This window comes from Tauraco erythrolophus, chromosome 6 (genome assembly GCF_009769465.1).
Source record: "Tauraco erythrolophus isolate bTauEry1 chromosome 6, bTauEry1.pri, whole genome shotgun sequence".
Lineage (NCBI taxonomy): Eukaryota > Metazoa > Chordata > Aves > Musophagiformes > Musophagidae > Tauraco > Tauraco erythrolophus.
The window spans coordinates 31,198,904-31,214,568 of record NC_141470.1 but is presented as its reverse complement, the minus strand read 5'-3'; the positions used below and the strand labels follow the sequence as shown (position 1 = coordinate 31,214,568).

Below are 15,665 nucleotides of genomic sequence, written 5' to 3'. Positions count from 1 at the left end.
ATCACATGTGTATGACAAAGACATCAACATAGAAGGAAGTGACTTGTGTGTAAAAAGAGGAGGATTTTACTCTAGCGATGTTCCTGGGACAACATGTCATCTTTTCCTCTGTGCAGAATTGCTTTGATATACTGGCCTCCATTGCACAGGGCAGTGCCTTTAGGTGGCAGCCACTGCAGTTTGCAAGGTTACTTTTTTTACCTGCATGAAGCGAATTATTCATCAATATGAATGAGACTGATCTAAAAATAATCACTTGGATCTCAGGATGCAAGAGTGAGTACTAGCCGCCTCCTACCATCAAGCAGAGAGACCAGAAAAAGTGTGGCAGAGCCAGAGTCTGGTCTCACACACTCCAAAGTCTACTAGCCTGCACATATGTGCTAATTTAGGGCTACTATAATACACTGGTCGTACAGGCAGGCAGGGAGTCACTGCACACCAAAGTGAAGAGGAATCGGGGAGGGTTTTGTGCCCCAGTGTTTCCCACAGGATTCCTGCTGGGCGTTCGGGGAGGGCGAGCACGCACAAAGCCCCTTGAAGTAAACTCCGAGGGTGAGTGAGCTGCTGTACTCCCTGGGCCCACACAGGAGAACACAACCCTGTCTCTTGCCTCACCCTTCCACCCCCAAGTTTCACCTACTGCTCATAGCTCCTCCCTTCCCTCTTGTTGCATTTAAAATCAAACTGCAAGATTTCTGGACGTGGATTCACTTTTTTTCTAGATACACGCTAAACATCCAGGCAAAGACTACTGAGCATGTGTTGAAGTCACTGAGCGTAGCACAGAGACGTCCAAAGTAGCTTCAGGGAAGCATGGGTCCTGCAGTCACTTAGTTGTAGCACTCCAATGGGGTCACTTACCTTTCTGACCTGTGTGCTGGTACGGGAAAACCGCTACAATTATTTGAGTTCATGGTTTGGAAAGAAGCTGTTGAGATGTCTTTCCACTACCCTGCAGTATGATGGTGGCAGTGTAGAGATACTCTGAGAGTTGTGATTTAATTAGTCACAAGTGCTTTGCTTGGGGGTTAGAGATGTTGCATAAATGCAAACATTTTATTAACAGTAGTATTTTCAAGAAAGCAATCCCTGGGCGGAAAGGGGCTTCAGTGTTTCCCCCAAACACCACAGTAAGTAGAGAAGAAATCACTCTTTGTTCTGCTGACTCAGTTGACGTGCTCTAATAGGTTGCAGGAAGCAGGGAGGGGACTGCCTAATGACTGGAAATAATGAAGGGGTGGGGCAGGAGAGCCTTGTCATAAAATCCCTATTCCTCCACCCCTAACCTGCATGAGGATTTCCTGCCAGCTGTACGACTCAGTATCTTTTAACTTTGGATTTATATGCAACTGGGGCTGCAATGGGATCAAATTTAAGTTCAAATGAGGTAAGCAAAAGAAGCTGATAGCAATTGAAGCTAATAGCAAGCCTAAAGTAAGTAAAATTGTCTGATATTCCAATGTAGTTGATCACAGAGGACAACAAGCTGTTTGAGATGCATGGGCAATCCATGGAAAATGAATTTGCTATTCCTCAGATCTCATGGTTGCAAGGATAGTTTTGCTAGTCTAGCCTTTTACGGAATCTCGTGGCATGCATTTTCAAGCTATGTTTTAGGGCTAACAACGTTACTTATTGTGCTTGCTTAAAAAAAAAATCTTCATGTCAAGGGAATAAGAAGCTGGCACAGAGTTGTGATGGGTTTGGTGGTCGGTAGAGCACCTAATGAGTGTCGTTAATGAGCATGGCTCTAAGTAAGGTTTTGAATGTCAGATGTTTTTAAATGTCAGCCTGAAATAAGAGTTTGACATGTAGATTAGCTTTCTTAACTTCACCTTGTGTTGTTTTTCCTAGACTTTTACGAGTACCTCAGCACCAGCGGTGAGAACGGTAGGTGATAATTAGCTGGCCCTTCATTAAATGCTGTCCAGTGCTGAATGTAGATCACCAGAAAAAATGTTAGGAATTCAATGGCTCGGGGGAAAACTATACTGCAATATTTACTGAACGCTGAAAAGCTGAGCTGTGACTTCAGCTCTGTAGATGAAATATTGCCTTGGCTTTTGGTAAATAGTCTTGCCTCTGTCGTTGTCTAATACTTATGATGGTGTGAGTAGGTGTTGCACTGTATCTGGGCTGGTTTGTACTTCACCTGTATTCATTATTTAATTCCTCCCTTTTTTTGTGTTTTGATTTCTTTGGATGAAACACGCGTATTATACTTTTTTACTTCATAAGAAGACCATTTAAATGGGTCTTTCAGTTGTTCTTAGGGCTCTAGTATTCATTGTAGTCTTTCTTTGTGTTGTAACGACCTGTCATAGAGCTTTCAATTCTCTATGTAACATGATGTTTAAAACCACAGTGTCAGAACAGGTAAAACTGTGGAATAAACGTGTTTCGTTCAGCCTCCCGAGAAGCCCAATCTCATCAGCCCGGATGTGGGGCTGAGTGGGAGCAGTGCCCAAACTTCTCTGAATGTGAAAAAAGAGCAACAAGGTGTTTTGTAAAGGCTGAACTGAGGATGAATTCTTTGCAAAGGCAAGTGAAAACTCTCTGAGCGATCAGCAGATGTTCATGTTAACAGGTATTAGCATAAAGGAAAATGTATCAGATAAGCTGCTATGAGACAGTGAGTGGGAACAATGGCAGAGGGAATGGGATGAGGCTGTCTTCAGACACTTGCAATGGGTTTGAGGCTGCCAATATCAGTTGCAACACTCTGGGGATCTGTAGCTGGAAAGATGAGCTCTTGCCCCTGCTTCAGTGATGTGGAGGTTTCCCAGCCTGGTTTGTTTTGGGCTTTGGTTCCATGTAGGGGATTGCAATGATACAGAGATTTACCCAAATGGTGGCAAATTTGGTCTGCATTGTGAAGGTTTGCTGTTATTGACAGTATCTGATGCCTGATTGTGCCAAAGAGCCACTTGTCTTCTCTGTTCAAAGTGAAATGCTGTGGTAAAGCAAAGACTTTACAGAGTTTCTTCAAAAAGTAGCTTTAAATGTTTAGGCCTGTGTATAGTCTTGCAGCCCTAAGGAAGTGTGCTAGAATCATAAAAGTTGTACTTTTAGTTATGTAAACCTAGCTTGTGTTTAGAGGATCAGGCTGTTTTTTTTTATCCTTAGTGCTTTTTACATTGTTAGTAGGTCTCTGAGTGTGACACCTGTACAGTTCAGTGGCTTTAGATTGTGCCTCTTGTCTTTAGGTTATTTAGAGTGGCAGAACTGACCTGAATATAGTACATACAATTCAGAGTAGGACCCAGAGCCCCTTTCTTCTGTCCAGACTTTGAGGCTCACAAAGGCAAAAATCAGGATGGACCTGAGCTGCCTTTTTTTTCTTCCATGAGAGTTGGTATTTATGATGATAATTATGTAAGCATAGTATGTCTGAGTTGTTTTTTTTTACTCATTGGCTCAAGGAAACCAGCTTTCATTATCAGAGGCAGTTTTAGGGCAACCCGTGGGATGTGTGTGAATGAAACTTGAGTGGCCATTTAAGTTAAAGGAAATATGGAAAATACTTGGTGAGAAAATGTTGCTAGTTCCCCTTAAGCTGACAGGAAAAAGTAACACTTTTTTAGATTATTCAAATTACCATATCATATTAAAACAATATAGACTAGTGTGGTCTTGAGAAAAAGCCATGTTGAACTGTGGAAATGCTTAACTTGGTTTCCCTTCTAAGATTCGGATTGATCCTAACATGTAAGTCCAGCTGTGAAGCTGCAAACAGGAAGCGACGACAAATCACATAAAAATGGCAGTCTGAAGCGACACAAGTTTTACATAGCTCTTGGAAAGAAACAGTCCTTGAGCACTGCTACGCCATTTGGTTTTATTCTAGAATAACCCCAGTGACTTGTACTGGCTTAGTAAGACTCAGCTATGGGATATTTTAAAATGGATGAAATAAATACAAAACATGTAGTAGAAGGAAAAGTGTTTCTTATTCGTTTGACCTTGCCTGAGGTGGTAGGCATAGTAACAGCAATGAAATTCTGCCTGCCCTTGAGGCTCCAAACACTTTGAAGTTAAAAGGTGCCACATACCTGACCCAGGTCAGAAGCAAGGCAATGATCTGTGTTTTAAAGTCCTGCCACTCTTTCTGACAGGGCTGTGTTGTGTTTGTTGTTTGTTTTTTTTTGTTGTTGTTGATTTTCATAGCTTTTAAAGTAGTGGTGAGATTTCTATTCCTTTTTGAAGAGACAGCTAAGGGAAGAGTGCTCTGCTCCTAATAGATCTGACATGCTGTTTTACTTTGATAATTGCCTTTTCTCTTGATATAACTTGGGAATGTCATACGTGTTTCACTCCCCAAGAAAAGAAAATTCTATAAAAGACTTGTATAAGCTTGAAATTTTACTGAAACAGAGCAGTTTTAGAGCCCGGTTATGTAACTCTTATTCATATCGATGAGCACTTGCGTATATGAACACTCCTATTGACTTCCCTGGAACCAGATATGTAAGGATTGCTCAAGTGTGCCACAGGACTTAATTGAACTTTTATCTGACGTAGGATAGTGTGACCAAGTCCTGCATTTGCAATCTCGTATATTTAAGTAGTTTCAACAGTGATTATTAAAATGCCTGGCTTGTGTTTCCGGTTTATGAGCTAACAATCATGTCTCAGACAAAATAAATACAGAAGCTGAAAGTTGAAGTGTGCATAATAACTGACCTCGGAGGCTTCTGGCCTCAGAACTTACCCAGCCTGTGATATGGTCATCAGGGAAAGATGTGGAAGTCATTGCCTATTACTGGCAGATTATCCAGTTTAAGATATGCCCTTCAATAGTTTTCCTGTGTAACTTTGAGTCTCTGACAGCTAAACTTGACAAACCATTCAGGCACCTAAAAGTTAGGAGCTATAACCTCTGACTTGCAAGTTACTAGTACGGGAGCAGACTCTACAATCCAGAGTGGAGCACTGAGGATTGATCCAATATGTTTGGAGAGTTAAATACACCAGAATGGGAATTGCAGCTGCTGAGCAGGGAACTGCAGAATAAGTACATCCAGCTAACAGGACAGCTTAGCACAGAAACACCCTTCTTAGATCCTATCTCTGTATGCCACTTAGGGCTGCAGGGAGATATCACTGTCCACTTGGGATGCACAAAGTAGACATCTAGACACTTGTTTTCAAAGAACTGAGCAAAGGTTATTCCTTTAAAATGGTGCTCAGCCTGGTGGTTATAGTACTTCCCTGGGATGGGGAACTTCTGCTCAAGTCGTTCTTCTGTACTTAAGGGATGCAAGCCCCATCCTTCCTGGGTAAACATATGTTCCACCTTCTGCTGAAATAACACTGCTGAGGAAAAAAACGTTTAGGATTTATTGGGTGGGAAAGCAGAGACCAAGCATAAATGTAGCAAACATGTCAGTAGATTTGGCAAAGACAGACAATCCTTGACTCTTGATTCCTGGGCCTAGGAGTGCTTCTGTGTTTTACCCAGTTCTACTTCATGCATACAGAAAAGCAGTTCTGGCAGTTCAACTATATTGTTTGGGCATGATGTCTTTTGGTTGCTTTTAATTGGAGACTGTAATTTTCTTTTTTTTTTTTTTGCTTGTTTTCCCCAAAGAACTAGCCTTTTTCTTTCAAGGTGTGTCTGTCCAAATTCTCCTTTGTGGCCATGTTTGGGTCAATGAAACAGGTAGAGGTGTGATACGCTCTTTGAGAGGGCTGAAATGTCCTGCAACTGACAATTCAAGTGCTGCAAACTGTGTATCATAAAACTGTTCCCTGTGCTAGGGTCTGGACAGGTTAAGATAAGGTAGAACAAATGAGCCAAAGTGACTGCTCCAACCTTCCTGCTGCTGTCTCACTGACCTTTGACTCTGCGTCTTCAGGTCCCTTGCCAACCCAAAGGGAAGGGCAAGAGGATATGCCAGGGATTACCCAGGCTGTTTCTTGGAGGCCATTCTTCATCTCTGCTGCGTTTTCAGAGGTCCTGAGGTTTTTGTTGGTGAGAACAAGGACCTGCTCCATTGCATTGCGTTAGTGCTCGATGTCATGTTATGGTTCTAGTTTCTTGACACTGTGTCAGAGCGTTGTGAAACACTTCGAGATAAGCCTTGTGCTACAGCTGGAAAGACAAACGGTCTGGCAAAATATATAGCATGTATGAAGGAAATAGTAGCAAGGTACATTTTATTAGCTAACATCAATACATTGTTTTTACTTTTGCTGCTTATGATTAATACAGACACTTCAGATGCAAAGTCATAAAACCCATATGTTTGTGTTAGGACACTGTATTAACTTTGCCAGGGTATATACGTCTGCGAATGCAGGAACGAGAGGGTTTATGTGTAGAGTTAATATCTGTTCTTACAAACTGGTGTAGATAGATTAGCCAGGTTTTTGGGCACAAAATACTTTTTTCTGTTCTAAACCAGGATTAGTAGACTCAAAACTAAATACCGATTTTAAGCAAGTGTCGAGAGAAATTATATCTGCACATACATGTTTTTTTAAAAGGAAAATTGGTACTTATGAAACAAAGGAGATGTTAGCATGGGAAAGGAGAGAAAGACATTAAGTAGTTATCTCCAAGGTGAAACAGGGAAAGAGTTAATTTATAGCCTGAGGAATATGAAGACATATTAGTATGAGCCATAGAAATTATGAGATATTATATAATTAATATCTCTGTGCCCAAGGTGCCTGATATCTAGTGGAGTTGTGAGTTAATTCCCAAGATCACCTCTGGAGAGAGTGTAGCTTTTTACTAAGGATCAGGTCTGAAAATTAGAGATGGATCAGAGTCTTCATGAGAAGTATTTTGTCACTGTCAGCTGGGTTTCCAGTCTTTTAGGCTGTGCATGGGAGCTTGTGCTGGTGCAGGAGCTTTTGCTGGTGCATGGTGGTCGCTTAGCTCTACTTGCACAGCTGCTGTGATGGTGTTTGTTGTCCCAGAGACATTCTGTTCTATTGCAGGCAGTGGTGCATAACAGGCGAGGACACCCATGCGTGTGCTGTAGAGGTGTTTATTGTGATAATAATGGAGCAGTGTTAGAAGTGATCTTTATCAAATCAAATGCTCAGCTCTCAATTTGTATATGGTTTTGAAATCTATTCCTTCTATTTCAGAACTGAAAAGTGTTCTGTGCCAAAAATTTGTATGGTTTTTCCAGCTGCTCCAGTTGGTTTGATAGATGATATTGTCTCAACTTTAAAAGCCTTGTTTTATCTAAGTCCTTACAACTTTAGGATTACAGTAGTCTGTGACTATAGACTATATTATTAATCTCAATGCTGTCTTTTTTCTTTTTTCTTTTTTTTTTTTTTGAATTGTCATGCAGACACCAGTATCTCCTTTCAACTTACTTACTGTAAAAATACTAAGAGTGAGAAATGTCCGGAAGGCAGACTTGCGTGAGTACTTCTACTATTAATTGGGTGTTTCTTTTAATTCTTTAAAGAAAATATTTGGTCCAAGTTATTGTTCTTAAATTGTGCAGGAATAAAAAGATATGTTGCTGCAATCTTGCAAGAATTATTTTTATTTTTATATTGAAGTGCTGCTTTCTGCTCTTAAGTGTAAAGATGCTAACTCAAGCAAGGTGATGCATTTGATCCCTTGCATTCATACATCACTCTATGAGATGTATTTCCTCCCCTTGTGACATTAGACTTAGTTGCTGATCAGGGCTGCTCTTTAAATGATGAAAATTCTTGTACTTTTGAGTAAGAAACCTGAGTATTCCCTACAGAATTTCTGGACAGAAGAAAGGACAAGACTGGTGATGCAAAAGTAAAATCAGCAGTAGTAGGAAAGCCTATGAAAATAACAAGCAAAAAATGTTCCGTTACTTCTACAGAATTTATAAACATGCAGGAAAAAAATGATAAAATCCAGTGCACCCGGGAATTTATTTGACGTAGAGAATGGAGCAATTTGCAAGTCAGAAAAAATTAAACAGAACAATACTGAGAGAGTTTGAAAGGTGTTTAAGTGAGGAATAGTGAGGGGAAGTGAGAAAAGGATATCTAGAAATAGAGACTACAAGAGAAAAAGGTCATAGCCAGATCATAGAACAAGAGTTAATAGTGAGAAGAGCCCAAGATAGAAGAAGTCTCTACAGTAGGTAAGTCTATGAAATATGGCGATACACAACTGTGGAAGCCCTGTAATGAGTAACCTTCTCTGCCTCTGCAGACTAATGGGCATCAGCTTGTTGAGCAAGTGTAGCAGTGAATATAAAATGAAAATCCTCAGTGGAAGAATGAGACGTGCGATAGGTGGAAAGAACAGTTTGTTCACCGCCCAGATGTGACAGTGACTCACCCAGCGGAGGGACTGGTTAAATTTGAATTTTCCAATTCTTTGAGGAGCTTCCTCATAGCTTCTGTTCTGCAGATGTGGGTCCTCAATAGCCCACTCTCCTGGGTGTACTGGGGCTTGTTCAAGTGCCTTTCAAAATGCAGTTATGCCACTGAGTCACTTTCAAGAGAAAATTTGAATGGTGACACGTCTGTGCAAAGAAGTTGGAAAGGCATGAAAAAAAGCACAATAAAGAAAAAGAGAATAAGAAAATTCAAATTGAAAGACAACAAGAATAAATTGGAAAGATGTAAAGCAAAGAGGAAAAGTCCACAATATGTTCACCAAATCTTGCTGAACGTCACTCAAAATTAAATGTCTTTGGCACACTCAGAATTTCATCCAGCATGTCACAGTTTCTTAGTAAAAAAGCTGTAAATTTTAGTTAATCTACTCTATATTTTGAGATTTCAACTAATGAAATTAGTCAAGCGTAGAGGGAAAACTCTATCTTCTTATCTGAGGTTGCTTTTTCATGGTTTCTGGCAGGAAGAACGTGGTTGGAACATGTGGGAGTTGTGTTTAACAACAGTATTTTGAATGCTTACTATCAGGGAACAAATCTCTGCTGCACTCACTTGCGGTATTCTGGGTTACTCCTGCATCTTCCACAATGTAATACTACTGTGCTTATTTATCTTTTTCCTTTTGTTTTTCAGCTTTAAAAAAACTGCTATGATTTACTGAATGCTTTGTTTACTGTTTATGTCTTATTATTTTTTACTCTAGAAATGACAGATGATCAAACTACTTTGTGATATTTACTGTGTCATTTTGAAAAAAGGATTTGGTTCATTAGATAAAGTGAGAGCATCTTATAAGATGTAAAGTTCTGTGTTTCTTAGAGATTAAAAACCTATTTAATATGCAGAAACACACACTTTGTGGGCTTATTGTATGCACTGACTTTATTTAACAAAACCCAGATGTTAAAATGCCTAAGTGGTCATTTATATCAGCCAAATATGCATCACTGCAATTGTATCTGCAAACCTGCATGCACAATTGCGAGTGCATTTGTGTACTCCAGCAGGTCACTGTTTATGCGTCAATTCATTGTGTCTGTCCTTCTCAAGAATGAGTTGCTCACAGTCGCTCCTCACCGCAGTGAATCGTACAGTCTTTCTTCATGAAGCCTGTTGGCACCTCTGACGCATCATGTTGCCTTACGCCCTTGAGTTCTGGTCTCAAGAACAGATTAATATCATATCTTTACACCTTGAGATGCCCCAAATTCAGCACTTAAGCTTTCCAAGGCTTTGTTTAAAGTGTATCTGGCAGAGAGATTTGAAAACTTCTCATCAAGAGTATTTTGTCAGCAGATTTTTTTGTCTGAGGAAACTCAAATTATTGTGGAAAAAAAAAATTTCGTTTTTCCATAGTAAGAAGGATATATCAGGCAGACTTTACCTTTTCTGAGGCATTAAAAAGGTGTTTGAGAATACAAACATTTCAGTTAGTTTTCCTCGAAACCTTGGAATTTCAACTATGGGAAAGTATACCTTTTCTACCTGTTTGTAATGGTAACAGTATGCTTATTGTTACAATGCTGAGTTAACATCTATTTCCTCCACTTTAGCTTTCCTGGTTTTCTGATTAAACCTTGGTGTTTCCCATTTCAATGGTGTTTTTTTGTATGTTCTTGTTAGTGAAGTGTTTGTGTTGAATTTATTGAAGTGAATCTTTCTTCTTGGTCTTTGTTTCTCACATTCCTATCTACTGGTGGAAAATAAATATGCTCTAAAAGTCTTTCTTCCTACTGTTGTTTCAGAGCAAGATAATTTTAATAGATTTGGATATAGGCTGGGAAATCTAGACTGTTTTGGACCCTGACACTGACAGGATTATGGGATCTTGGGCAAGTCATTCAGGTTTTCTCAATGTATTTATTTGCTTAATCCTTACATTGCCACTGTGAGGTAATTAATCAGTGTGTCTCAAGCTTTTTGAAAATGGAACCTCTAGCATTAATCACCATTAACCATTTACATTTTCATCTGTCTACACTTGTGCCTCTGCCAAATGTCTGATTGGTCATGCTCTTCTGATCAGGTTTGGCTAAGGGAGCTTTCTGGAAATGCTTTCCTTCCCACAGTCATTATCAAGGTTTTCCTGATAGTGATATCATGGTTAACAAGATGATAAAAGCATAATTTGGGAGAAATACGGTTGGTAAAAAAATCTTAATCTGTAATTGTTACTGAAAGATAAAGAGGAAATACATGAAGAAAATTGCACTTACTATGATGTAATAACACTGTCACAGGTTCTGAGCATGACACAGAGATTGACTATGGGTTGAATTATTTAACCTCTTCTGACTCACAGGGTTGCTGTAAGAACCAGATGACTGGTTAAGCATTGCTAATGTGAAATAGGCAGGACATGTATTGCACTACAGGTATGACAGAAAGGCCATCAGCGCCAGTGTCGAGCTTCTGCAAGTCTCACTCCCTGGCAGTTCTCCCTCCAAACATGAGGGGTCAGAATGTGGAAGGAGTTATGTCTTTGATGGCACTTATGGCTTCCCTAGACTTGAGTGAAGGCAAGATTTTTCTAGTCTGCAGACGGAGTGGTAGGAAGACATAGGGTGAATTGTAACTTAATCCTGAGGCTGAGACTAATTTTGTTTTCCAAAAGACTTGCTGAGAAAGACAGAACTTCTAAAAATTTAATCAAATATATGAATGAATATGAAATTGTGACATTCGGAAATCCAAATTCTCAGCTTTCATTGGGGAACGCTTTACTTTTTGGAAAAAAATGCTGTCATTCTTCATTTAAGCCAGCACTTTGATAAAGGCTTTCAGCTAGTTAAAGTCCAGTATCTGGGATGGAAATGCTAGAAAACAAGTCTCTTTGCAGCCCAGATTGGAGGTTGCCTGAGCAACGAAGGAGACATCCTAGAGCCGATGTGAGTGCGCTTGGCAGAGGGCATATACTGGTAGCTAAATGCAAAATGGATAGATGTACTTGTCCTGCATGTGGAGTGCAGTCCTATTTCAAATGAAACTTTATATTGGGAATGAGCACGGCAAATGCGTGAGCATGTTTCTATTTTCCTGTGAATACTTCGTTTATTATATTATTTACTCTTCACCCTGTATATTTTAGGAAGAAATCCCCTACTGTGTTATCTTTGTCTTATTAGGGTTAACGTGCACAGTGCAGTAATTCTTTCTCTGGATATGTTATCATTTCTCATCTTCTTGTTATGCAGTCACCCTTTCAGATTGTTATGTGACACTCTGGCTGCCTACTGCTTCAAACGAGAAGGTTCGGACCAGAACCATCAGGAACAGCAAAAACCCTGTCTGGAATGAAGCGTTCTGCTATAAGATCGACCGTCGAGTCAAGGTAGTGAAAATAAATGTTTTTTACCATTCGCTGTCTGCAGATAGTCAGTAGATTGTGCAAAACTACAATAAACCAATAAGTACATAACTATTTTCCAAACACTGGAGGTGTTAAAGATTCCTCAGAAAAAAACGTTGCTTATATCCTCCTTGGTATTACTCTGTTCTGGCTGTTTGTTACTTAAACATCTACTATACTGAAGCAGTGAGAAGCAATTAAATGCCCTGCAGAATATGACCTTACTATCCTATTCCCGATCTTGACAAATGCAAGTAAAACCCAAGATAAAGATCACATAAAAATAACAGTAAGATCAGTTAGTTCTAGGTACAGAGGAAAGGAAATCCTTTAAACATTCTTTATGTACCTGTGCCTGTTTTTACACACTTAGAGCCAAAGGCCATAAAATAAATGTAAAAACACTTAATACAGTTATTTATCACACATTCATGAGTGTTCTGCATGACCTGCCTGTCTTCTTTTGTTTCCCCAGGCAGACAAACCTGCTTCTTTGTGTACATACAGTTAACAGTAATACGAAGTCTAATACTCTCCAATCTCTTTCCTTTATTTTTGTTTGTCTTTCTCCTTTTTCCTTCTTCCACTAAAACTGGAGGAAGGGGAGGGAGGAAAACCTAGTATTGAGATTTTCCTTCCTTATGGAGCTCCTAGATATAAAAATAACTCCATGATATTCTTAACCTCTTTTTGTAGAATGTACTGGAGCTAAAAGTCTGTGATGAAGACACGGTTACCAGGGATGATGAACTCTGCACGGTTCTCTTTGACATAGATAAACTCACTGTAGGACGTACTGTTCGAGTGAAGTTTCAGCTGAATCCACAGGTGAGCAATTGGTTTGGTGAAAACAAAAGCAAATTCTTTCCTTCCATCTAAATGTATAATTTTACAGTGTTTCATGATAGGAAGAATCTACTTAAACTGTATTTTGCTGCTATTATAAGAAATACTTAAAATCTCTGTATGAGTGCTTCATGATAGTTTTTGTCAAGAAGAAATCTCTATGCTAAAAATCTAGGATGAAACCAGCTAGAACTAATTACCTGGCACCTCAATTCTGAATATTTCTGACATGTTTGTTGGTTCTTAGCATGAGTTATGAATTTTCAGCCCCTTTAAACTCTAATAATATTAAAGCAGCTGATTATTTTTGTGTTGGGAATTAAAATCTGGATAATGGTTGTTTTCGTAGAACAGCAGTTCCTATGTCTACGTGCTTATGTGGCTTTTTTTTTTTAAGTTTTAACAACTGCTTTTTCAGTATCTTAAAATTCAGTGTCTTCAGTTGGTACCATAGGGTGTTTTGGTTTTTTTTTTAAATTGTTCTTATGTTCTGTGAATTTTCTTAAGTCCTATTCTAAATATAAATTTTACAAATGATATGTAAAATATAATTTTATTTATTTATAAAGCTGGTATGATGACAGCTATGAAGAAAAATAAGTAATATACCTTTCTTCCTTTTCCCATCTCTTCAGGTACGTGAGGAGCTGGAAGTGGAATTCACACTGCAGAACACGTGAGTAGAGTCCTAAATTCTATATAAAATGTTGTATTCAGTATAAAAATAGTCTGGAAAATTTATTCATATGTGACAGTGCTTCTTAAACATGCAGTTTCTGGAAGCAGTATCTACATGTTTTCATTCAAGTCTAGTAAATTGGAATTTCAGAATATGTATTTTTAGATTTTAAATATCTGAAAATGTCGTTTTTGCCCTGTTTGACTGCTACCTCCTGGGCACCAACTTCCTCCTCTTCTCTTTGTTTTTGGATCTATACATGAGGAACTGTGAGGACAACTACAATATTGAGGAAGTTTTGACACTTAGAAGAAGGAATGCCAAGCATAAATGTCTTATGACACCTCTTCTTAGCGAATCTTGGCTTTTCAAATCCACAGTGTTATAAAATGCTCTCTCATAAGTTGATCTATTTAGCTCATCTGGCTACACATGGGGAGCTGTGGTAGACTTGAGTATCAGTTCCAGCAGGGAAAGGAGCTAAATATTCTGCAGAAAGAGAGGGTCAAAAATCACTGTGGGAGGCTGAGGACTGAGGAACGAGGTAAACTGGAGGAGCATGAGCTTCACTTGGTAGACTTGGAAGCTGTTAATGGAGTCTGACTATTTAGGGGACAGGTTTGCTTCCGGTAATTCATGCTGTGGAGCCTGCTGCTCTGTCTGGAGGGGGGTGGAGTATGATGCAGGATCACGAGTATTCTAGTCTGTCTTCATAATATGCTTTATGACTCTGAGCAAGTTACTTGAAAGGATTTCTGTTACCAGTTTGATCCATGTTATTGGACTAGAAGTATTGTTAAAACAACCATAGAGAAGGAATGGTACTGCTGGGACCTTCTCAAGGTGTTCAGGGCACTTCAGGAGGCCTCACAGGATAGTATGTTGGTGGAAAGTTTGAATAATGTGTTTATTCCTGACAGAAGGGGAAATTGCTGGAGAAAGGGCTCAGTCTTATGAATGAAGAAGGAAAGATCTCCCGATGTTCACAGCAAAAAAGCCATCAGAGATAAAGCAGTCCCAGAATCTCCTCATGAAAACTCACCAGGGTGGATTGTTTGTTGTTTACTGTCCACCAAAACTGACAGAAGGCCCAGCATAGCAAGACAAATGGTGCCTATCACAGCTTAGGAGTGTCACAAAATCAGTAACAGCAATGGGGAAGGGAGCTCTAGTAGACGTCCCAAATGGCTTGTCTACAGTCTTCCTTCCTCTGCAAGTGTCCTAGTTTTAGCTGGGACAGAGTTTTTTAGCAGCTAGAAGAGCTCCGTGTTTGGTTTTACTCAGAGGCTCACTCTGAGAAGAATGTTGATAGCAAGCTGATGTTTGTGGTTGGAAGTGAAACTCCAAGGACTTTTCAGTGTGCCGGAGTGCAGAAACACGGCGGGATAAGGGGGGAGCATAGCTGGGACAAGGGGGACACAATTCCCTTGTGATTTGTGGTGGAACTTAAGATTGAGGGCCAAACTGGCCAATTAGTATTCCATATCATGCAGCGTCATGCCCAGTATAAAAGTGAGGGTCAGCCGGGAAGAAGGGCTTTTGCGCTTTGGCTCTTTTGCGCTTGCTGCGCTGTTGCTCTGTTGTTTTTCTTTCTTTTTCTCTCTCTCTCTCTCTCCCTCTGCCCCTCTCTATTTCGGGGCCTCGCGTTCGTCCGGGATTGCAGCTTTGGGACGAGACGGGCTTCGCATACGAGGGGGTGGTGAGCACCTACACTGTATTAAATCATCTGTATTAAATCATTCTTATCTCAACCCACGGGTTTCCCGTTTGTCCTTTAATTCTCTCCCTCATTCCTGGGGGTGGGGGAGGGGGAGTGACCGGCTGTGTGTGTGTGGTGGGGGGGTTCAACCTAACCCACGACAGCAAGTTAGAGGATGGTGTGTGGAGTTGGTACGTAGAATCATACTCTAGATGATCTTGTCTTTTGATGAGGGAGATCCAGGCAGGTTGTCTGGCTTGGATGTTATGCGTGAATGGGTTTGCATATGGGAATGGAAGCTGGAATTAGTCTCAGAGCACGTACTCACCGTCTCTGTGTCAAACTCTTCTCTTGGACTTGCAGCCAGTTGCCTTTTCCTGGAGAATAAAGTCAGAAATGTAGCAATTTCTGCAGGTGTTGTCTGAGTAGGAATTCCACTGGTTGGTAAAAAGATGGTCTGGACTGTACAAACAAAAAGGAACCTGGGCAGTGCCAAGGAAGAGGTTTTAAAAAGAATCACAGTCATGGCTCGATTGCTACAGCAAGAACACATCTGATCCGCTTTTTTCAGTCATAGTGTGATACCTGGATAACCAATGTAATAGTTGTGGCCTGAAGAACTCCATATGCAAGGGGAAGAAATTGCAGCGTCATAGGTCAGGCAGGGAGGGAATGTCCCTGTGAGGTCTCAGCAGGCCTGAGAATAGGGGAGACGCTTCTCTGGGAAA

At 40.1% G+C, this 15,665-nt stretch overlaps 1 protein-coding gene across 1 annotated transcript in view; it reads left to right on the top strand.

Moving 5' to 3' along the window:
- The first annotated feature begins 1,363 nt into the window (after positions 1-1,363).
- Positions 1,364-15,665, top strand: part of LOC104383246 (cytosolic phospholipase A2 epsilon) — a 34,346-nt gene continuing 20,044 nt past the window's right edge. Inside the window, exons 1-6 of the mRNA XM_086613674.1 lie at positions 1,364-1,390; positions 1,858-1,893; positions 7,317-7,389; positions 11,559-11,695; positions 12,410-12,541; positions 13,195-13,235. Coding sequence (XP_086469800.1) covers positions 1,364-1,390; positions 1,858-1,893; positions 7,317-7,389; positions 11,559-11,695; positions 12,410-12,541; positions 13,195-13,235 — 446 coding nt within the window. The remainder of the gene's footprint in view (positions 1,391-1,857; positions 1,894-7,316; positions 7,390-11,558; positions 11,696-12,409; positions 12,542-13,194; positions 13,236-15,665) is intronic.